Source organism: Sceloporus occidentalis, unplaced genomic scaffold (assembly GCF_023333645.1).
Source record: "Sceloporus occidentalis isolate IW3139 unplaced genomic scaffold, rSceOcc1.0.p SCAF_6, whole genome shotgun sequence".
Lineage (NCBI taxonomy): Eukaryota > Metazoa > Chordata > Lepidosauria > Squamata > Phrynosomatidae > Sceloporus > Sceloporus occidentalis.
In genome coordinates this window covers 6,204,104-6,224,817 of record NW_028316986.1, presented here as the reverse complement: position 1 = coordinate 6,224,817, position 20,714 = coordinate 6,204,104, and the positions used below count along the sequence as shown (strand labels likewise).

General features: G+C 43.7%; 1 protein-coding gene across 1 annotated transcript in view; it reads left to right on the top strand.

The window, feature by feature from the left end:
- XKR6 (XK related 6) overlaps positions 1 to 20,714 on the top strand; it is a 191,044-nt gene that overhangs the window by 162,743 nt on the left and 7,587 nt on the right. Inside the window, 1 exon segment of the mRNA XM_089528270.1 lies at positions 16,629 to 16,825. Coding sequence (XP_089384396.1) covers positions 16,629 to 16,825 — 197 coding nt within the window.

Below are 20,714 nucleotides of genomic sequence, written 5' to 3'. Positions count from 1 at the left end.
TGGCTTCTTCATCAGGCATAGGTGTTTAAGACAGAAAAAGAGAGAGAGAGAGAGAGAGAGAGAGAGAGAGAGAGAGAGAGAGGATGATGTTAGTCATAGCCCTGCATTTGGTCACGATGTTGTAGTTGTTGTCCTCAGTTCAGTTTACGCAGGTGGGCCCTTCCTCCTCTTTCTGGCCATGTGGGTACTGGGAGATTCAGTCCAGGAAACTTTAAATTCCATTAGCAAAACAAAAAGCTACTGCCTTTGAGATCCAGTTTTTCTGAAATGCTTTGTAAGGCCACAAGCCCCTTTGTTAGGAAGAGAAGACTGAATTTCTCAGGAAGCCTCCATGCTTTGGCATCAGGGAAGCCTTTAGGTGTTTTTAAGGTTTGTACCAACTGCCTTTGAGTCGACCCTGGCTCATGGCAACTCTGTGGATGAGACATCTCCACGATCCCATATCCTCTGCTACTTTGCAAATTCAGGCCCGCAACCTCCCAGACTGAGTCTATCCATTAGCCGTGTGGTCTTCCTCTCTTTCTACACCTTTCCTAGCATTACTGTTTTTTCTCATGATCCATGCCTTCTCATTATGTGGCCAAAGTATGACAGCCTCAATTTGATCCTCTTGGCTACCAAAGAGATTTCCGGCTTGATCTGTTCAAGGGCCCATTTGTTTGATTTTGCACAGTATCCTAAGCACTCTTCTCCAGCACCACATCTCAGATGAGTTGATTTTCCTTTGGTCTGCCTTCTTTACTGTCCAGCTCTTGCATCCATACATGGTGAAGGGGAATACTATGGCCGGGAGTATTCTAACTTTAGTACCCAATTGTACATCATTGCTCTTCAAGATCGTCTCTAGTTCTTTCATCACTGCCCTTCCCAATCCTGGTCCTTTTCATATTTCTTGACTGCTGTCACAATTCTGAACAAGGTTTGATCCTAGGTATGGAACTCATTAACTATTTCAATTTCCTCATTGTCTAGGTTGAATTCATGTCCAGTCGGCCCTCCACATTAGCGGCTTTGGCTTTTGCAGATTAAATTATTCATGGATTTGATTAATACGTTCTCTCTGGGAATGCCTAGGTCTTCTAGCACTACTTTATAGTCAACGTCTGCCATATGTCATGCTGGAGGACCTAGAGATTCCTAGAGAGAACGATTCTCTAAGCATTTGTAGGTGCTCTAGTGTAATTCTGTGGTCAAGTTCTCCCAGATGTTGACCACAAACGTGTGCTGGAAGATGTTGGTCCAAAACACACTGCAGAAATAATCCATTTTGAGACTGCTTTAACTGCCCTGGCTCAGTGCTAGGGAATCCTGGGAATTTTAGTTCATTTTCTGTTAGAGAGCTTATCACCAGAACTCTCTAACAGAAAAGGCTAAATGTCTCACAAAACTACAGTTTTGAGAATTCCCTAGCATTGAGCCGGGATAGTTAAAGCGGTCTCAGACTGGGTGATTTCTGCAGTGTGTTTTGGACCCGAGACATTCCTGGAGACCTGGCTGGGGCCTGAAGGGGAAGCTGTGTGGGCTCAGGCCCTATCTGCCCGGGAACTCAGTGAAGGACCAGACCAGGTTAGGTGGGCGGGGGGGGGGGGGTGTTGCCTTGATTCATAAGAACACCTTGTCTCTATCTAGGAACCATGTTCGACAAACTTCCTATATTGAGTGTATTTACTTGACCCCGAAGGCCAGAGACAGTCTAGGGATCCTGTTGGTCTACCAGCCACCCCGTGCGCTAACAGACTCCCTTACCGAGCTGACACAGTTGGTCTCGGAGCTGGTGTTGGAGTCCCCCAGGCTTTTGGTTTTGGGGGACCTCAACATCCCCTTCGTGGCCAACCATATTCCATCAGGTGCGGCTCGGGAGTTCATGGATACCATGACAGCCATGGGCCTGTCTCAACTGGTCACGGGGCCTATGCATTCTGCGGGTAATACACTGGATATGGTCTTTTGTACGGACATGGAGATTCCATGGGCGGAAATAACCAACATTTCCGCCCTGTCATGAATGGACCATTTCCTGGTAGAGGCAAAAATCAAGGCATCCACCCAGATCCCCCCCCCCCCGGGGGTGGCGGACCTATTAGGATGGTCCACCCTCAAAGGCTGATGGAACCCAAAAGGTTCCAAGAAGCCCTAGAGGGCTATATGGTTGGAAATGACGGCGATTCTGTTGACGCCCTGACTAACATCTGGGACACTGATCTCTCCAGGGCTATACACAGTATCGCTCCCAAGCGTCCTCTCAGGCCTGCTTCCAAAAAACAGCCCTCCAGGCAAGGAAGTGGGTGCTGCGACGTCTAGAGCGTGACTGGCGTAGACATCAGCGCTTAGCCAACAAGGCTCTCCTAGACCTTCTTTTGGAGGACTATGGAGAGGCGATAGATGCAGCAAAGAATTTGTTCTACGCTGCACGTATCGCATCCGCGGAGTCGCGTCCAGCAGAGCTGTTTGGGGTAGTGAGGGAGCTTACTCGGCTCCCTCCTGCCCCGAACCCTATCTTGGAACCATCTAAGGTCTGCTGTGACCAATTTAACAACTCCTTTGTGGATAAAATCTCTATTATTATTATTATTATTATTATTATTATTATTATTATTAAATCTCTCGGATAAGGGCTGATCTTGATGCTAGTATTAGTGCAGATACCAGAGTAGAGGTCTCCAGATCGTCCGTGGACTCGATCGTACTGGATCATTTTGAGTCTGTTAGTACCGAGGAAGTGGACAAGATCCTTAGAAGTGTTAGGAAGACAACTTGCTCCCTCGATCCCTGTCCCTCGTGGCTAGCGGCTCAGGGGGGAATGGTAGTAACTTCCATGTTACACCGTATAATTAATACATCACTGAGGGATGGGCAATTTCCATCTAGCTTAAAATTAGCCACTGTAAAACCATTGCTAAAAAAGCCCTCCCTCGACCCCCTGATGCATAATAATTATCAGCCAGTATCGCTACTGCCATTTTTAGGGAAGGTGATCGAGAAGGTGGTTGTAATCCAGCTTCAATCGATCTTGGATGAGACGGATTATCTAGACCCATTTCAAACCGGCTTTCGGGCAGGCTACGGGGTTGAGACCGCCATGGCCTCCTTGGTCGATGATCTTCGTCTAGGCATGGACAGGGGTAGCGTGTCCCTGTTAGTGCTTTTGGACATCTCAGCGGCTTTCAATACCATTGACCATGGTATCCTTCTGGAGCGGCTGGGGGAGTTGGGAATCGGGGGCACTGCACTCCAGTGGTTCTGTTCCTACCTCTCAGGTAGGTTCCAGATGGTGCAGCTGGGGGACGTGTGCTCCTATAAGAGGGCCCTTACATCTGGTGTCCCTCAAGGAGCCATTCTGTCCCCCATGCTTTTCAACATTTACATGAAACCGCTGGGAGAGATCATCCGGAGGCACGGGGCGCAGGGTTATCAGTACGCTGATGACACCCAAATAGTCTTCTCTGTCTCCGACTGATTCAGTGACCAAGGATGGCATCTCTCCTCTCGTTGCCTGTCTGGAGTCGGTAATGGGCTGGATGAGGGAAAACAGACTCAGTTTGAATCCAGAGAAAACGGAAGTGCTAGTGATAGGTTCTCCGGGCTCGGGGATGGCGGTGTTTCCACCTGTCCTGAACGGGATCACGCTTCCCGTGAAGGACTCTGTTCGCAGTCTGGGGGTGCTCCTTGACTCGTCGCTCCACCTTACATCGCAGGTGGATGCGACGGTCAGGAGCACCTGTTATGAGCTTTGGTTGATACACCAGCTGCGTCCCTACCTGGGTCGGGGGGACCTTGAAACGGTAGTACACGCTCTGGTAACCTCTCGTTTGGATTTCTGCAATGCGCTCTACATGGGGCAACCCTTGTACCATACCCGGAAGCTGCAATTGGTGCAGAATATGGTGGCAAGCTTGGTCACTGGTACTTCCAGGGCCAGTCACATAACACCGGTCCTTAAAGACCTTCATTGGCTGCCTATTCGCTTCCGGGCGCAATACAAGTTGTTGGTTATTACCTATAAAGCCCTAAATGGCTTGGGCCCAGGGTACTTGGAGGACCGCCTCTCTCCATACAATCCGCCTTGCACACTCAGCCAGGAAGCAATTGTTAAGGGTTCCAGAAGCTAGATATACTACCACCACTCAGAGGGCCTTTTCTACCTCGGCCCCCAAGCTCTGGAACTCCCTTCCTCACTGGACCAATTCAAAAAGGGGTTAAAGACATACCTGTTCCAGCAGGCTTACCCCTAAACCCTGAAGTACTCCCCCCTCCCCTCTCAGCAGCATTTGTCGCTAGCTTGAGATTTTTTAGATTGTAGTAATGTAGATTTATGATATGAGTTAATTTTATGATGGTTTTTATGGTTGTTGATGATGTTATATTGTTGTGTTTTAATATGCTGTTAACCGCCTTGATCTGCGGAAAGGCGGTATATAAATAAAATTTTATTATTATTATTATTATTATTATCTTTCAGGTAAAAAAAATAATAGTGTTTTTTTTAATGTGCGGTTTTCCCACTTTTACGGGAGTCCTGTGCCCGTAGCCCCAGCGAATGTGAAAGGCCCACTATATTTCTTCTGTGATCATTATTTTTTTTCTTCTCCCCATGGTCAGTATTATTAAAGTAAAACATGCCAATGCAGTCCCAATATAAAAGAGAGACAGAGAAAATATTTTCCCTTCTGACAAATGATATTGTTGCAATAAATAGTCTCCAAGGACAGCCGCCCAGGGCTGGCTAGTGGCCAGGCTTTCTCACCTGGGCAGCATGAGGCGCATATTGGAGCTCTCAGAGAATGTAAGAGCATGGCTCTTCTATTTGATGTTTGGGGATCAACCTTTCCTAATCTCTCCAGAAGGAAGCCTGTGTTTGAAAGTGCAGAGATCAGATGCACAAGGTGTGCTTTCATCTGCCCTCTAGTGGAAACATTCAGGTGACAGTTGCACTCATATTCAGTAGGTTTTCCTCCTTTTCTTTCATTCCCTTCCTTTCAAAAATGGCAGCTGATGCAGTTTCATCAGGAAAGCATCCAAAACAGCCTTCCTCAGCCCCGCAGAGGGGGTTTGACTGCATTTCATCCCCAGCACTGCCAATGGAAGGCACCATGCTGGTGTACTAAAATTCTCCATCCTCCCCACCCAAGTCCAGTGTTTTCTTACAACTCAGGGTGCGTCTACACTATAGAAATAAAATGCAGTTTGATGCCAATTTAACTGCCATGGTTCCATAGGACAGAATCCTGGGATTCGTAGTTTTGTGAGACACCGACACTTTTGGAAAGGGAAGTCTAAAGACCGCGTGGATCTACAAATCCCAAGATTTCATAAGATGGAGCTACAGTTCTTAAAGTAGTGTCAAACTTCATTATTTCTACAGTGCAGATATATCCTCACAGGACTTTTTGAGATACAAGTTGAGTCTCCCTTATCCAAAATGCTTGCGACCAGAAGTGCTTTGGATTTGGATTATTTATTTTATTTCATTTTATTATTTTGGAAGACCTGTGTTTGCATATACATACGTAATGAGATATCTTGGAGATGGAACCCAAGTCTAAACACGAAATTTGTTTATGTTTCATGTACATGTATATATGCATAGGCTGAAGGTAATTGTTATATACAATATTTTAAATAATTTTGTGCATGAAACAAAGTTTGTGTGTGTTGAACCACTGGAAAGGAAAGATGTCAGTCTCTCAGCCGCCATGACAAAGGTTTTGGATTTTGAAATATTTTGGATTTTAGAATTCCGGATCAAGTAGACTCAACCTGTACCTTGCTGTGGAAGTTCTTCTCGGATGACGCAGCCATTGGAACTTCTATTCCTTCTGGAGAAGGAGCAAAAAGAAGAATTGGTTATATTGCACAGCATGAATACACTATGCAAAATTATGCAAGTAGGCTCTGTCCTCAACACAGTTGTCCCTCCTAGTGAAAGTTGATGGAGGACTTAGCAGAGCCAGCAAAAATGGTTACATTGCCTGGAGGATTCTAGAAACTGTAGTCCAACAAATAACATTTCTAAGCTCTCAAAAATGTTACTCTGTTGCAGCATTCAAAGCAACTTTTCCACATTGAAGAAATAAAGCAATTGGGCATGACTTTAAATAAATTTATTTATTTAAAAGTAAATTTTTAACAAAGGTAATTTTATGTGAAGTCGGCCAGCATTCATCGTTTTTTGTGGGTTCTTTGGGCTATGTGGCCAAGTTCTAGAAGAATTTATTCCTGACGTTTCGCGGCATCTGTGGCTGGCATCTACAGAGATGCCAGCCACAGATGCCGGTGAAACATCAGGAATAAACTCTTCTAGAACTTGGCCACAAAGCCTGAAAGACCCACAAATACTACAAAAGTAATTTTAATTTTAAATTTTAAAAAACCCGAGGTCTCTCCTTTCTCCTCCCACTGAGTCTCACCCCAGTTGCACCATCTCTTCCACTAAGCTTCAGTGTTTTAAAGGGATGCAAGTGAACACTGCAGCCTGTTTCTGTCCAAAGATCCCCCAAATATACAGATGTCTGGGGCTGCACCAGATGACACCCCCTTTAGATGTCACCTGCTGCAGCCTGCACCCGCTAGTGATGGCCCTGCTGAGAGTGGCAACCCACCTTTTATACAGATTGTTTGACTTTGAGAAACATCTGGATTTCCCCCCCCTAAAAAAGCCCAGACCATATCTCTGATTTTGTTTGCTCTTTTCAGCAGTGGCGATTTTGGCCTTCAAACAGTGCCAGGGACAAAACCATGCCCCCTGGACCCACTGTGATTTCTCCCTCTGGATACAGGTTGCAAATTGTTGGTTATTATTCATTATGCTTTTTGGTAATGGAGGTCTAACTGTGTCATGCTACTGCTGCTGCAATTCGATGAGAAATAGCTTCACATGTTTTGCAGTTTAACTAACATTTAGTTATTTTTATCAGAATGGGGTTTGGTCTGACTAAATAATGGGGGAGGAATAGCACATGATTCAAGCGCTGGCTCATGCCATGCCTCATGCTGCTGTCGTGTGCCGTGTTGTGGGTGTGTGGGCGATGGTAGTGATGATACAGACATTATGGAGGGTGGGATTATAGCAGCATGTTTGTACAAGAGTCAGCTTTTAAAATTAGGGGGTATCTGTGTCTTTGTGCAAAGATATATAGGGAATGCAAGAGAGAGAGAGAGGCAGAGAGAGTGGTTTGGAAGAATGGACTGGGACTCTGGAAGACCAAGATCTGATTCCGCACTCAAGTTGCATGGTAGAAATAATGCAGTTTGATACCATTTTGCTGTAGCTCCATCCTAGGAAATCCTAGGTCTTTGCAAGGTCTTTCACCTTCACTGCCAAAGCAAGATGGCATCTCACAAAACTACCAACTCCATGGTTTCATAGGATGGAACACTGGCAGTTAAAGTGGTGTCAACAGGGATGTAGCTAGGATTTTAGAAAGGGGGGGGGGTCCAGACTAAGTGCCACCATTATAATGGGGCTTGGGTGCGGCGGTGCAGCAGCACACACCATTCATTTTTCTAATGGAAGGGGGGGTCCGGACCCCAAGAACCCCTCCCCCCTTGGCTACGTCCCTGGTGTCAAACTGCATTATTTTTACAATGCAGAGCACCCTGAGTTGTAAACTACCAGTCCTAAGATTCTGTAGGATGCAGCCATGGTTGTTAAGTGGTGTGAAACTGCACTATTTCTACAGTGTAGATACACCCACAACTGTGAAAACCGAATGGATAACCCCAAGGAAGTACCGGAATATAGGTTTGGGGCATGGTCAATTCAGAGCCCCTTTCCCATGATATTTTCTTTCAATTGCCAAATTTCTAGCATTCCAGAGAGCACAATGCTGAAAACTGTTCACACCTACAACACTTAGATTTGCTGTGTTTAAATTCCCCTGATCACTCAAATGGCTATCCCTTTCTGAAATTTGGGGACCAGAGGAAAATTTGCTTCAAAAGCCTGAAAGATACATGCATCTGTCACAAAACTACAAATCCCAGGATGGAGGATGGAGCCATGGCAGTTGAAGGGACATCGAGCTGCATTACAGGGTAGATGCATCCTTCTGCAGGGTAGATGCACCCTTAACATACAGTATATTCAATGGTTTATCAGTTAAAAAGCAGGCAATTTAAAACAATTTTAAATAGTGCAGCCCTAACACAGGTGCTGTCTGGGTAAAATCCATTAGGCCCAAAGGCTTTAATTAAAAGCAAAGTCCGGACCTGACACTAAAATGATGCCAACCAGGTCTCCAGAGGCAAGATATTTCACAAATCAGGTGCCACCAGAGAGAAGGTCCTCTCCTGTGTCTTTCCACATTTTATTTCTTATACTTGTGGACCCAGAAGACTCCTGAATGTCCCATCCAACATGACCAGCATGGAAGATCCTGGAAGTTATAAACCCAAAAAGGAACTTTCCTAGGTTCTTCCAGAAGTAAAACTGGCTTTCAAGGTACTGGGAGGAGAGTTTTATTTCTCTTTCACGCCTGGCTCCAGCTTCTCCTGCACTTTTTCCTTGTTCATTGATTGCCAACCAATCCGGCCGAGTTTACCAACACATTTGTCAAGCCGAGTCTAGACGCTCCGCAAACATTTGTTCCGGGACACGAACATTTGCCATTTATTGCAAACTGCTGAGGAACAAAGTTAGCTAACATTTAGAAACACTGCTGGCTAACTTGAGTTAATCAGCCATTAATTGACCCAAATGCAAACGGAGGCAGATTTTTAAAAACTAAACTAAAAATAAAACCCTCCTAAAACAACGAAGGAAGGACCAGCACAGGTAGTCCAATGAGAAACGTGTTGGCGCAAAGCTTTCCTGATCTTAGGACCTGGGCCCAATCCTCGGCAATTCAGGACAAAGGGGAGAAATCCCAGAGCGAGAGTACTGCCTTGAAAAATATGTCTGTGTATAAGTACTCTCCTTTGCTTCTTGTTTGAATGACGTATTCTGTGCACATCCCCTCCAACTGTCCCAGTTTGGCAGGAACAATCCCAATTAATCCTCTGTCATCCCGTTTTCTCAGCTGCTTTTAGAATATATTGGTTTCTTTCTCTTCCTTCCACCTTCCCCCTTTGTCAGATCTTCGGTTGCTGCAAACTGGTTTCAAGAGCCCAAAACACATTGCAGAGATAATCCAGTTCAAGACTGCTTTAACTACCCTGGCTCATTGCTAGGGAATCCTGGGAATTTTAGTTTACCCTGGCACCAATTTGACACTGCTGTAACTGCCATGGCTCCATCCCATGGAACCATGGCGTTTCTAGTTTTCCGTGGCACCGGAGCTCTCTAACAGAGAAGACTAAATACATCACCAAACTACAAATCCCAGAATTACATAGCACTGAGCCATGGTAGTTAAAAGGGTGTCAAACTGCATTAAGTCTGCAGTATAGATGCAGCCTCTGATGTTGCTTGGCCACAGACATGCTAGTTTTAATCTGTGAAATGTTAGAAGGTATACCATTCAATACAAGTGCACAATGTTGATGGTGTATATGTGCAAAACTGGTTGTTGTTGTTAACTGCCTTTGAGTCATCTTTGATGCATGGTGACCCTGTGGATGAGACACTTTCAAGCCTTCCTATCCTCCACTGCTCTGCTTAGGTCTTATAGATTCAGACCTGTGATCTCTCTAATCGAGTCCATCCATCTGGCAACTGATTTTCCTCTTTTTCTACTTCCCTCTGCCTTTCCTCGCATTATTGGATTGTCCAATGAGTTGTGCCATCTCATGATGTAGCCAAAGTACAATAGCATCAGTTGCACCATCTTAGTATCCAGGGAGAGTTCAGATGTGATCTGTTCTAGGACCCATTTGTTTGTCTTTTTGGCCGTCCACAGTATCCTCAGCACTCTTTTCCAGCATCATGTCTCAGATGAGTTTGTTTTTCTTTTTACCCACTTTCTTTACAGTCCAGCTCACACATCCATACATGATATCTAGGGGTAGCCGTGATGGCCATATAGCAAATCCAGTGACATCCCAACAATGATACCTTTATTGGGCCAATTACATGTTGTAGGCTTTCGAAGTCACACTGGCTTCTTCATCAGGCAAACAGGAGAAAGAAATTGAAGATGTTAGTCACAAGCCTGCATTTTCTGTTTCTGGTCTTAGTTCAGATGGTAGGGAGGGCTATCTGGAGGCTGTCACCTATCCCTTTGGCCATGCGGTCACTGGGAGATTTTTAAAGACAAGGAAATTTAATATCCATTTGCAAGTCAAATGTCCATTTGCACCCTACATGATGATGGAGAATAAAATAGCTTGAATGTTTCTAACTTTAGTATTCAGTTATGTATCTTTACTTTTTAGGATCTTTTCTAGCTGTTTCATGGCTGCCCTTCGCATTCCTAATCTTCTTCTGATTTCTTGACTACAGTCTCCTTTTTTTTATCGATGTTTGATCCAAGGTACAGGGCATCTCGATTGGACTTCTATAATGCGCTCTACTTGGGGCTACCCTTGTGCCAAGTTCGGAAACTTCAGTTGGTACAAAATATGGCAGCCAGATTGATCACGGGAACTTCTAGGAATGACCATATAACACCGGTCTTGAAGTCCCTGCACTGGCTGCCTATTAGTTTCTGGGCAAAGTACAAGGTGTTGGTGATTACCTTTAAAGCCCTACATGGCTTGGGCCCAGAGTACTTGAGGGAACGCCTTCTTCCCTATTGTCCGCCCCGCACACTAAGGTCCTCTGGAAGAAATCTACTACAGCCAAAAAAATCTAGGTTAACATCAGTTTCCCAGAGGGCCTTCTCTACTACTGCTCCTAAACTATGGAACAACCTGCCGGAGATCCGTCACATTTCCACTCTGACAGCTTTCAAGAAAGCACTCAAGATGGATCTCTTCCGGCAGGCCTTTCCAACTTAGTTACCCTTCCCAGATATAGAGATATTTGTCCCCTCATCTGTCGATTTCCCCCCGCCAATGTTTCTGCCTATTTTCTGTTTGTTCAATGTTTTTAATGTTTTTAATGTTTTAATATTATTACTGTTTAATTCTGTTTTAGTACTGGGAATGTGGGCGGGATGGTAGGTCGAGGGTTTGATTTTTTAACTCTATTGTAATTTGTTGTATTTTATTGGTGTAACCCGCCCGGATTCTTCATGATTGGGCGGGCTAGAAATAAATCTATTATTATTATTATTATTATTATTATTATTATTATCTTTAAGTACTTCGATTTCCTGATTGTCTAGGTTGAAGTTATATAGTTCCTCCGTGGTCATTATTTTTGTCTTCTTTAAGTTCAGTGACAAGACTGCCTTTGCACTTTCTTCCTTGACCTTTCTTAGTCATTGTTCCAAGTCCGTGATGTTTTCCGCTAGTAGTATAGTGTCATCTGCATATATTAGAGAGTTGATGTTCCTCCTAAGTGCACCTCTGGCTGATGATCAATGTGTCATGCTTCTCGACATCACCAAGGTCCATCCCTCTCCATTACGTCCCAAAGGGTGATCCCTAGATTTCAGGACCTTGAGATTTCATTCCTAGGTTTCAGGTTTTGCCCCTGAAATCCTAGGGCCTGGGACAGTCCTAAAATGGAAATCCTACTTGCTACAATCCTAAGGATTCAGAACAGACTGCAGCGCTTTGGAATCCCAAGTGGAGAAATCAAATTTTTAGAAATGTTCCATGCATTTAAAGAGGGGGATCGCAGCAAGTGCACCTCTCTTTCCCTACTCCAGGCAACATTACTCCCCGAGGACTCACTGCCTTGGTAGCTGCTGTCTTGTAAGGTTTCTGATGTCCATCTCGTCTTCTTCTTCTTTTTTGCCTTGCAGCTCCTACAAACCTTTCCTCTTTTCCGAAAATTAATGTCTTTGGCTTTGTTGGAGAGCTACAGTAGTGTAGTTGCTAAGAGACTGATGATGTGCACATTCCCCATGGTTCGTCTCGTAATTAGCCCAGGATTTTTTATTTCTTTCCCCGGCACTCCTGGAGAATTCGCAGAGAAACTTCTCAGAAAAAGCGTAGAACGACACACACACACACACCCCAAAAAAAAAAAACCAAGCAGAGAGCAATGGCCCTCCTTTTTGCTCAACACTATTCGCCTTTCCTAGTAAAATGTAACCTTGTCCCACCTTTTCAGCTGCTTTTAAAATGTCCTGGTTTCTCTTTCCTTCTCCCACTTTCTGGGCCAAAACTAACAAAATGAATTTCAACAGGGAAAAATGTAAGGTTCTGCACTTAGGCAGAAAAAACAAAATGCCTAGATATGGAATGGGGGACACTTGCCTTAACAAAACTATGTGTGAAAGGGTTCTAGGAGTCCTAGTGGCCCACAATTTGAACATGAGTCAACAGTGTGATGTGGCAGCTAAAAGGCTGATGCGATTCTAGGCTGTATCAATAGGCACATAGTGTCTAGAAAAATAAAGTGATTCCCAAAGTGGTCCACATGGACCCCCCAGGGGTCCATGGGAGACTTGACAGGGGTCTACGGGGGTCTAATCTTCACATTTTTTGACAAGTTTGGGGAATATGGTAGAAATGTAGCAGCAGGGGGTCCACTGAAACCAGTAAAATTTTGAAAGTGGTCTACGAGAAAAAAAAGTTTGGGAACCTTAATTTCTGCTTTGTTCAGGCCTCACCTGGAATAAGTACGTAGTTCTGACCACTACTGTTCAAAAAGGATGTTGAGAAGCTGGAGCATGTCCAGAGGAGGGCGACCAAAATGGTGAAGGGTCTGGAAACTATGGGTGCCAAGTGAGCCAGCATGGTGTAGTGGTTTGAGCATTGAACTATGATTCTGGAAACCAGGGTTCGAATCCCAGCTCAGTAATGGCAACCCACTGGGTGACCTTGGGCAAGTCACATTCTCTCAGACTCAGAGGATGGCAATGGCAAACCCCTTCTGAAGAAGCCTGCCAAGAAAACCCCATAACACGTTCGCCTTAGGGTCTCCATGTCGGAAACAACTTGAAGGCACACAACAACAACAAAACAACAAATACTGTAAAAGGCACCAGATCCATCTGTTCTTGGAAGCTAAGCAGGGTCAGGCATGGTTAGTACTCGGATGGGAGACCAGCAACTAATACCAGGTGCTATGGGCTATATTTCAGAGGAAGGAATTGCCAAAACCACCTCCTTGCCTTAGAAAACCCAATTAAACTGATGGGGTCACCATAACATTTCAGGCAACTTGAAGGCACACAGACAGACAGACATCCCAACTACAGCAGATGGAGTGGGCTGATTTGATGTAAGCAAAAGGCACCAAAAATGCACAGCAGAGTAATAGGCAGAGGGCTGTTGTGATTGTCATCTCAGCCTCCCTCTACAACTTGCATAGTGAAACTGAATGCTTACAAAATTATAGCAGAGTGGTTTGAGTATTGGACTATGACTCCAGAGACCAGGGTTCGATTCCCAGCTGGGCGATGAAACCCACTGGGTGACCTTGGGCAAGTCACACTCTCTCATCCTCATAAGATGGCAATTGCAAACCTCCTCTGATGAAATCTTGCCAAGAAAACCCCATGATAGGTTCGCCTTAGGGTCACCATAAGTCAGAAATGACTGGAAGGCAAACAACACACAAAATCTGGTGCAGTGTGAAAGTGAAATGGGAAAGGGAGACTTTTCTCTTGTCTTACTGTGCTATCGTTAGATCAGATCACCATCTTGTGGCAGATCCAAGTCATTACCCCTTTTTTCATCCCATCCCAACCTCACCTAACCCTAACCAACAAGAAATTGTCTTATCCCAGGCCAGCCTGTTTCCCCATTTGTTGCTGTTGTGCACTGCCAAGTTGGCTTTGACGTATAGTGTCCCTATGAATGACAGACCTCCAAGGTACCTTCTCATCATCAGCCCTGCTCAGGTCTTGCAAAGTGATAACCATCCCTTCCTCCATTGCATCAAGCTATCTGTAATGTCTTTCCCTCTTTTCCTACTGCCTTCCATTTTATTCAGCAGCAGCATCCTTCCCAATGAGTCATATTGTCTTGTGATATGACCAAAGCATGATAGCCTCTGTTTATTCCTCTTGGCTTCTAGGAAGAGTTCAGGCTCGATTTACTCTCAGATTTGTCACTGATGCATCATGTCTGTAGAATTCCCCGCCAGCACTACATTTCAAATTGTCTCTCCTACCCTTTCCAGCTTTCTCCACTATCCAGCTTTGATATCCGTACCCAGAAATCACTTTGGCATTCATATATATTTGCACTTTAGGATCTTATCTAGGTTTTCATAGCTGGCCTTCCAAGTCTTGGGGTGCACCTAAATAATGCAGTTTGAAACCACTTTAAGTGCTGCAGCTCTTTCCTATGGAATCCTGGGATTTGTAGTTTTACAAGGTCTCCATAAAAGAGAGACCTCTAGATTTCCCTATCATCAAACAGACCTGCTCAGGCCTTTGCAAAATCAAGGCTGTGGCCTCCTTCATGGAGTCTGTCCACCTGGACAGCAGCCTTCTTTTCCTACTGCTTTCTGCCTTTCTCAAAAATTATTGTCTTTCCTGGTGAGTCATGTCTTCTCACGATATGTCCAAAGTACGACACTCAGTTCAAGCATCTCGGCTACAGCCTTCTGCTACATACAGTCCTGAAATTCAGACTAAAGAGCAACTGATTTTTAAAAACAGGTAGTAAACATAAAGATGCAAATACTTTAAACATATTATATGCTATCTTTAAAGTAGCTTCTCATCTGAATCTGTGTTCTTGTTTCATTGATTAAATTGTTTGTGTCCATCTAGCTAAGCTGGGTGTCCAAAAGTTACGACATTTGGACACAAAATTCTTATTTTAAAAAATGCCCAACATGGCTCTGGATAGGTTTTAAACACCATCGCCCTTGAAGCTGCTTTGTCTTCTTTTTTAAAAAAATGTATTTGCAGCTCTTTTTGGTCCTGCTATCCGTTTGGTAGGGTTTTATTAACACGTGTGTGTGTGTGTGTGTGTGTGTGTGTGTGTGAAATATTTATTAAAGATTAACTTTCTAATTCCTATAATCTCACCTGGGAACCAACAGCAGGAGAGTGAACCCTAATTGTTTTAAATCAATCAACTAATAAAAGTTATCGAATAAACAAAGATGTTTGATGTTGGTGTGCTCTTTTCCAGGCGTATCATTAAGGGGGTGCCCGGGGTGTGGACCAAACTGGGTGACATCTCACAGGGTTGTGTCACCCAGTGCACTGATGTGAAGGGGCTGCCATCTGGAGTAAAAACAAAATATCTTATAAAACTACAAATCCCAGAATACCATAGGATTGAGCCATCGCAGTTAAAGCAGTTCCAATCTGCATTACAGGTTGAGTCTCCCTTATCCAAAATGCTTGAGACCAGGAATGTTTTGGATTTTGGACTTTTCAGATTTTGGAATATCTGCATATACATAAGGAGATATCTTGGCAATGGGACCCAGCTCGAAACATTAAGTTTGTTTATGTTTCAAACAGCTTCATTTATATACCGCTTCATACCGAACTAACAGTGTCTACGTGGTTTACAACTGTAAGCTAATTGCCTCCAACAATCTGGGTACTCATTTTAGCAGCCTCCTCGGAAGGATGTAAGCCTGAGTCGAGCTTGAGCCCCCTTAGCTGGGATTGAACTCGCAACCTTATGGTTTTGAGTGGCTGCAGGACAGGCATTTAACCACTGCGCCACCAGGGCTCCTTCATATACACCTTGTTACAAATAGACTAGAGGTAATTTTATATACAATATTTTAAATAATTTTGTGCATGAAACAAAGGCCTGAGACAGTCGGGTGGGAAGCAGCATGGCGGCGCCAATTCTAAGGTTTGGGAGTGCGCACCAACCACATGCTCCTAAACCCTAGACCGTATGTAGGCTGCCATGATGGCGGTCTCACATCCACACAGGGGCCACCATGATGCAAGTGTGCGCCGGATCCATACATCAGGTGCCGCGCTTGTGTCATTGATGTGCCACAGTGTGCTAATACCGTAATGATGGCAGTGCTGCACGCACCAAAAACAACCTGGATTTTCCGGGTTCTTTTTGGTGCAGAGGGAGCCAGCATGGTTTGGCTGCTGCGGGCTCTCTCGGGAGCTAAAACGAATGGCTCCAGCCCATCCTTTTGGGGCAGTCTGTCGAGCCCCAAAGTTTGTGTACATTGAACCATCAGAAAACAAAGGTGTCCCTCTCTCCACCACCCATGTGGACAGTTTTGGATTTTGGAATATTTCTGATTTCAGAACTCCAGATAAAGGAGTATGTTTTTAGCCTTTAAATTATTCTTAGTGCTTTAATCATTTTCATCTGTTCAGATAAATGTTACTGTACAGTGCCCTGAATTCCTCATATATAGTGCAGAATATAAATACTTTAACAAATAAAATAAAAGCCTGTATTTCTGCAGTACAGATGCAACTAAAGAAATAATTGCAGTCGATGGATACAAATATGGTCCTGGTCCTTGTCACTGTGGAAGAAATAATTGCTGGTGCTCCACATCAGAAGGCTTGGGAAGCTCTGCCCTAGGCAACACACCCTGTGGCTATACTGGCTGAGGGATTCTGGGAGTTATAGTCCATAATAGAACAGATAGATATAGAGATGTCAATGAATGGTTGGCCTTTATAATCTGGTCCTCTTATCTGCTCACGGCGTGCATGTTCTTTCTTCCTTGCCTGCAGGTATATCCGAACCATGTACCTGGGGATCCAGAGCCAGAGACAAAAGGAACACCAGCGGCGCTTTTACTGGGCTATGATGTACGAGTATGCAGACGTCAACATGCTGCGTCTCTTGGAGACTTTCCTGGAGAGCGCCCCTCAATTGGTGCTACAGCTCTGCATAATGATCCAAAAGAACCGTGCAGAAACCTTACCATGTAAGTGTGGTCTGATCTAGAGCATTCATTTCGGGGGCCTTCATTTGTTGCACTCCCTTCTTGACCTTCCCCGTGGCCTACAACAGCCTTCCCCAACCTAGCACTCTCTCACGCTTGTTGGAGTACAGTGGCCATGCTGGCTGGGAGATGATGGGAGTTGTAGTCCAATACATCAGGAGGTGGCACTACCATCCTTGTGGGGGGGAGCTTGATGCCACTCCTGGTTTTGCAAAATCTGGGATCACTACCATTAATCCAGTTTCCTGCACTTATCAGCGTAGGATATTCATAATTCACATAATGTTTCTCACCTATTGATTCTTCACAAAAGCAAGGAGAGAAAGTATTCATCATCATCATCATCATCATCATCATCATCATCATCATCATCCCAATCGGGGATGCTCAAGAAAGTGTTCCCAAGAGGTGGGGAAATATCATTAAGGTAACTTAAGATCAGCACTTCTAGAAGTTACTTTTTGGACTACAACCTCCCAGATTCCCCTTCTAGCAGGGCCAATGTTGCAAGTTACCATTTCTGTCGGTCCCCCCTCCACCTGGCAACAGTGCTAGTAGTTGATAGACCAACCTGCAGAGAAGCACACCAAAGTAGGCACAGAGATGGCTTGTATGCAAACCACAAACATATCACACTAATACCGGTGCAAAAGCACAGAGCAGAATTATTGCTTTTACAGCTGAAGGGAGGAGAATGAGCCCTCCCTATTGCTCTCTTTGCTGCACCGCCTAATAAGATAAAATGGATGCTAGGAACTATGGACCTCCTCCATTTGGATGGGGGTATAACTGTTACAGATTACCAGCTTTGACGGCAGAAAATACCAGTTTCTGTTCCTGTGGGGTGACCAGATGTCCTAACCGTGAAGGAGGACAAGGTGCTGCAAAAATGTAGGATATGCAACAAAAATGTAGGGCATTGCAAAAGAAAAGCTAAAACACTAATATAAATGTGAATTCATGCTTCTTAGTCATGCTCAAAATGGAGGACATTATGAAATTCCTCTTGAACAGAAGATTGAAAAGTAGAGTATGTCCTGGAATAGGAAGATGGCTGGCCATGCTGTAGTCCTAGCATCTCCAGCCTAAAGAGCTCAGGCAATAGATGACTGAAGTTGAATGCAGAGGGCCTTCCACACAGAATTCCTGGGGGCTTTGGCAGTGGTGTCACTAGCATTGTGTCACCTTTCCAAGCTACGGGAAAAGAGATTCTATCTCAACATTACGAAGAACATCCTGACATAAGGACTCTTTAACAATGGAAGAAACTGCCTTGGAAGATGGTAGAGATCCCATCTCTGGAGGTTTTTAAACAGAGGCTGGATGGGTGCTTTGATTGTGAGTCCTGCATGGAAGAATGGGGTTGGTCACAATGGCCCTTGGGGTCTCTTCCAACTCTAGGATTCTATGACCTACTCTGTTCTATAGTCCCACTCTATTCTGCTTTGGTCAGACTTCACCTGGAATGTGAAGTCGAAGGCTTTCATGGCCAGCATCCATAGTTTTTTGTGAGGTTTTTGGGCTATGTGGCCATGTTCTAGAAGGCTTTATTCTTGACGTTTTGCCAGCATCTGTGGCTGGCATCTTCAGATCTTCTCTCTGAAGATGCCAACCACAGATGCTGGTGAAATGTCAGGAATAAACTCTTCTAGAACATGGCCACATAGTCCAAAAAACTCACAAAACACTTCACCTGGAATACTGTGTCCAGTTCTGGCCATCACAATTCCAAAAGGATGTTGAGAAGCTGGAGCATGTCCAGAAGAGGGTGACCAAAATGGTGAAGGGTCTGGAAACCACCAAGCCCTATGAGAAGAGACTTAGTGATCTGGGAATGTTTAGCCTGGAGAAGAGACAGTTAAGAACTGATATGACAGCCCTGTTTAAGTATTTAAAGGGGTGTCACATTGAGGATGGAGCAAGCTTGTTTTCTGCTGCTCTAAAGACTAGGACACAGAGCAATGGATGCAAACTAAAGGAAAAGAGATTCCAGCTCAACATTAGGAGGAACTTCCTGACAGTAAGAGCTGTGGAATGTGCCACTGTGGAGAGGATTCTGTATGGTATGGTAAGGGAAGAAGTCAATGAATGGGGTGACACCATAAATTATCACACTGAGTGATGCCAAACCTAGTGATGCCATTGAGATGAGCTCCAAAACTTTGGAAGACCAAGTTTTGAGAAACACCGGGTTCAATAAACAGTGGTGTGATGATGCAGCTTCATATATTTGTCTACAAGAGTAATAGGGAGTAAATAATTTACAGATGTTTAGGAAAGCTTGAACTTGATAATGGGCCAGAACGCGCTGCAGAAATAGTTCCGTTTGAGACCACTTTAATTGCCCTGGCTCAATGCTAGGGAAGTCTGGGTACTGTAGTTTTGTGGGACATTTAGCCTTCTCTGTCAAGAGAGTCCTGGTGCCACAGTAAACTATGATTCCCAGGGCAGTTAAAGCAATCTTGAACTGGATTATTTCTGTAGTGTGTTTTGGACCAAAGTTAACTTTTTTATTTTTAACTGGAGGAGGCTGTCTGCAATGCTTGTGAATTGACATTTTCCATGGGCCTGGATTTGAGATTGGAAAGGTCTAAAATAGGGGCAGTCAACTATCAGAGGTTGGGGGGCTGCGTTGTAGGATTGTATTCCCATACCTTCCAACTGTCCTGAGTTGGCAAGGACAATCCTCATTAATCCTCTGTCATCCCACGTTTTCAACTGTTTTTAAAATGTCCCGGTTTCTCCCAAGGACAAGGGGGAGGGGGAAATACAAAAGAGGGGTGAAAATTCGCCTTCTATTAACTGGTATTTACTTATAGTAACCTAAATAGTTTCTAAATTGATTTTTATTATAGAGATTACTTTCTTTTGATAGAGTTAAAAGACGTTAAGTAACCTAAGTGAATCTTTTTTAGCTACCCACTTTATTGTGTAATAGTTTTAGTCATAAATCACATAAATAAAGCTTTCAATATATTACTGAAATTTGGTGTGTGTCAAATCATTGTTAGGTTGAAAACGTAAATTTACCATGAAAATTTTATCATGGAATGTAAAAGGATTAAACACACCCCAGAAAAGAAAGAGGGTTTTTCATTTTTTAGAGAAGAACAAAGCAGATGTGATATGCCTACAGGAATCCCGTATTAGAAATAAGGATAAAAGACTTGTCAGGAATAAAAAATTCGGAAATGAATATATATCTGCTATTGATAAAAGTAAAAGAGGGGTAATCATATATGTGAAAGAGTATATTGAATCCAAAGAAATTTTTAAAGATCAAAACGGGCATTACTTGGGAGTTGAAATTAATTGGAAAGGGAAAAAGTGTCTAATACTAGGCATATACGGTCCCCTTGATAACAAAAATGTGTTCTACCGTAGAATCCAAGGGAAATTGGCCAATTACGAGTATGAAAATGTTATAATCCTAGGAGATTTCAATGGGGTAATAGAACCTAGTCTTGATAGACTTTCAAAGAAAAAAATCAAAGAAACACAGGGTAAATTGCCCAAACAATTTTTTGAACTTATGGATAATTATGGTTTAATAGAGATATGGAGACATTTATATCAAAATGATAAGAGTTATACATTTTACTCTGAACCCCACGAATCATTCTCTAGAATTGACATGTTTCTGATATCACAAAGTTTGATTAGCGAGGTAAAGACAATGTCAATACTAAACAGAGAAATCTCAGACCATAACCCAATAATATTAACTTTAAAAGAAACTATCAAAATAAAAAACTGGTATTTAAATGAAGAACTTTTGAAGGATGATAAAATTGTTGATGAATTTAGGGAAATGTTCAAATTGTTTATCAATGAAAACTTGGACAAGGAAGTTAAACTACCCGTTGTCTGG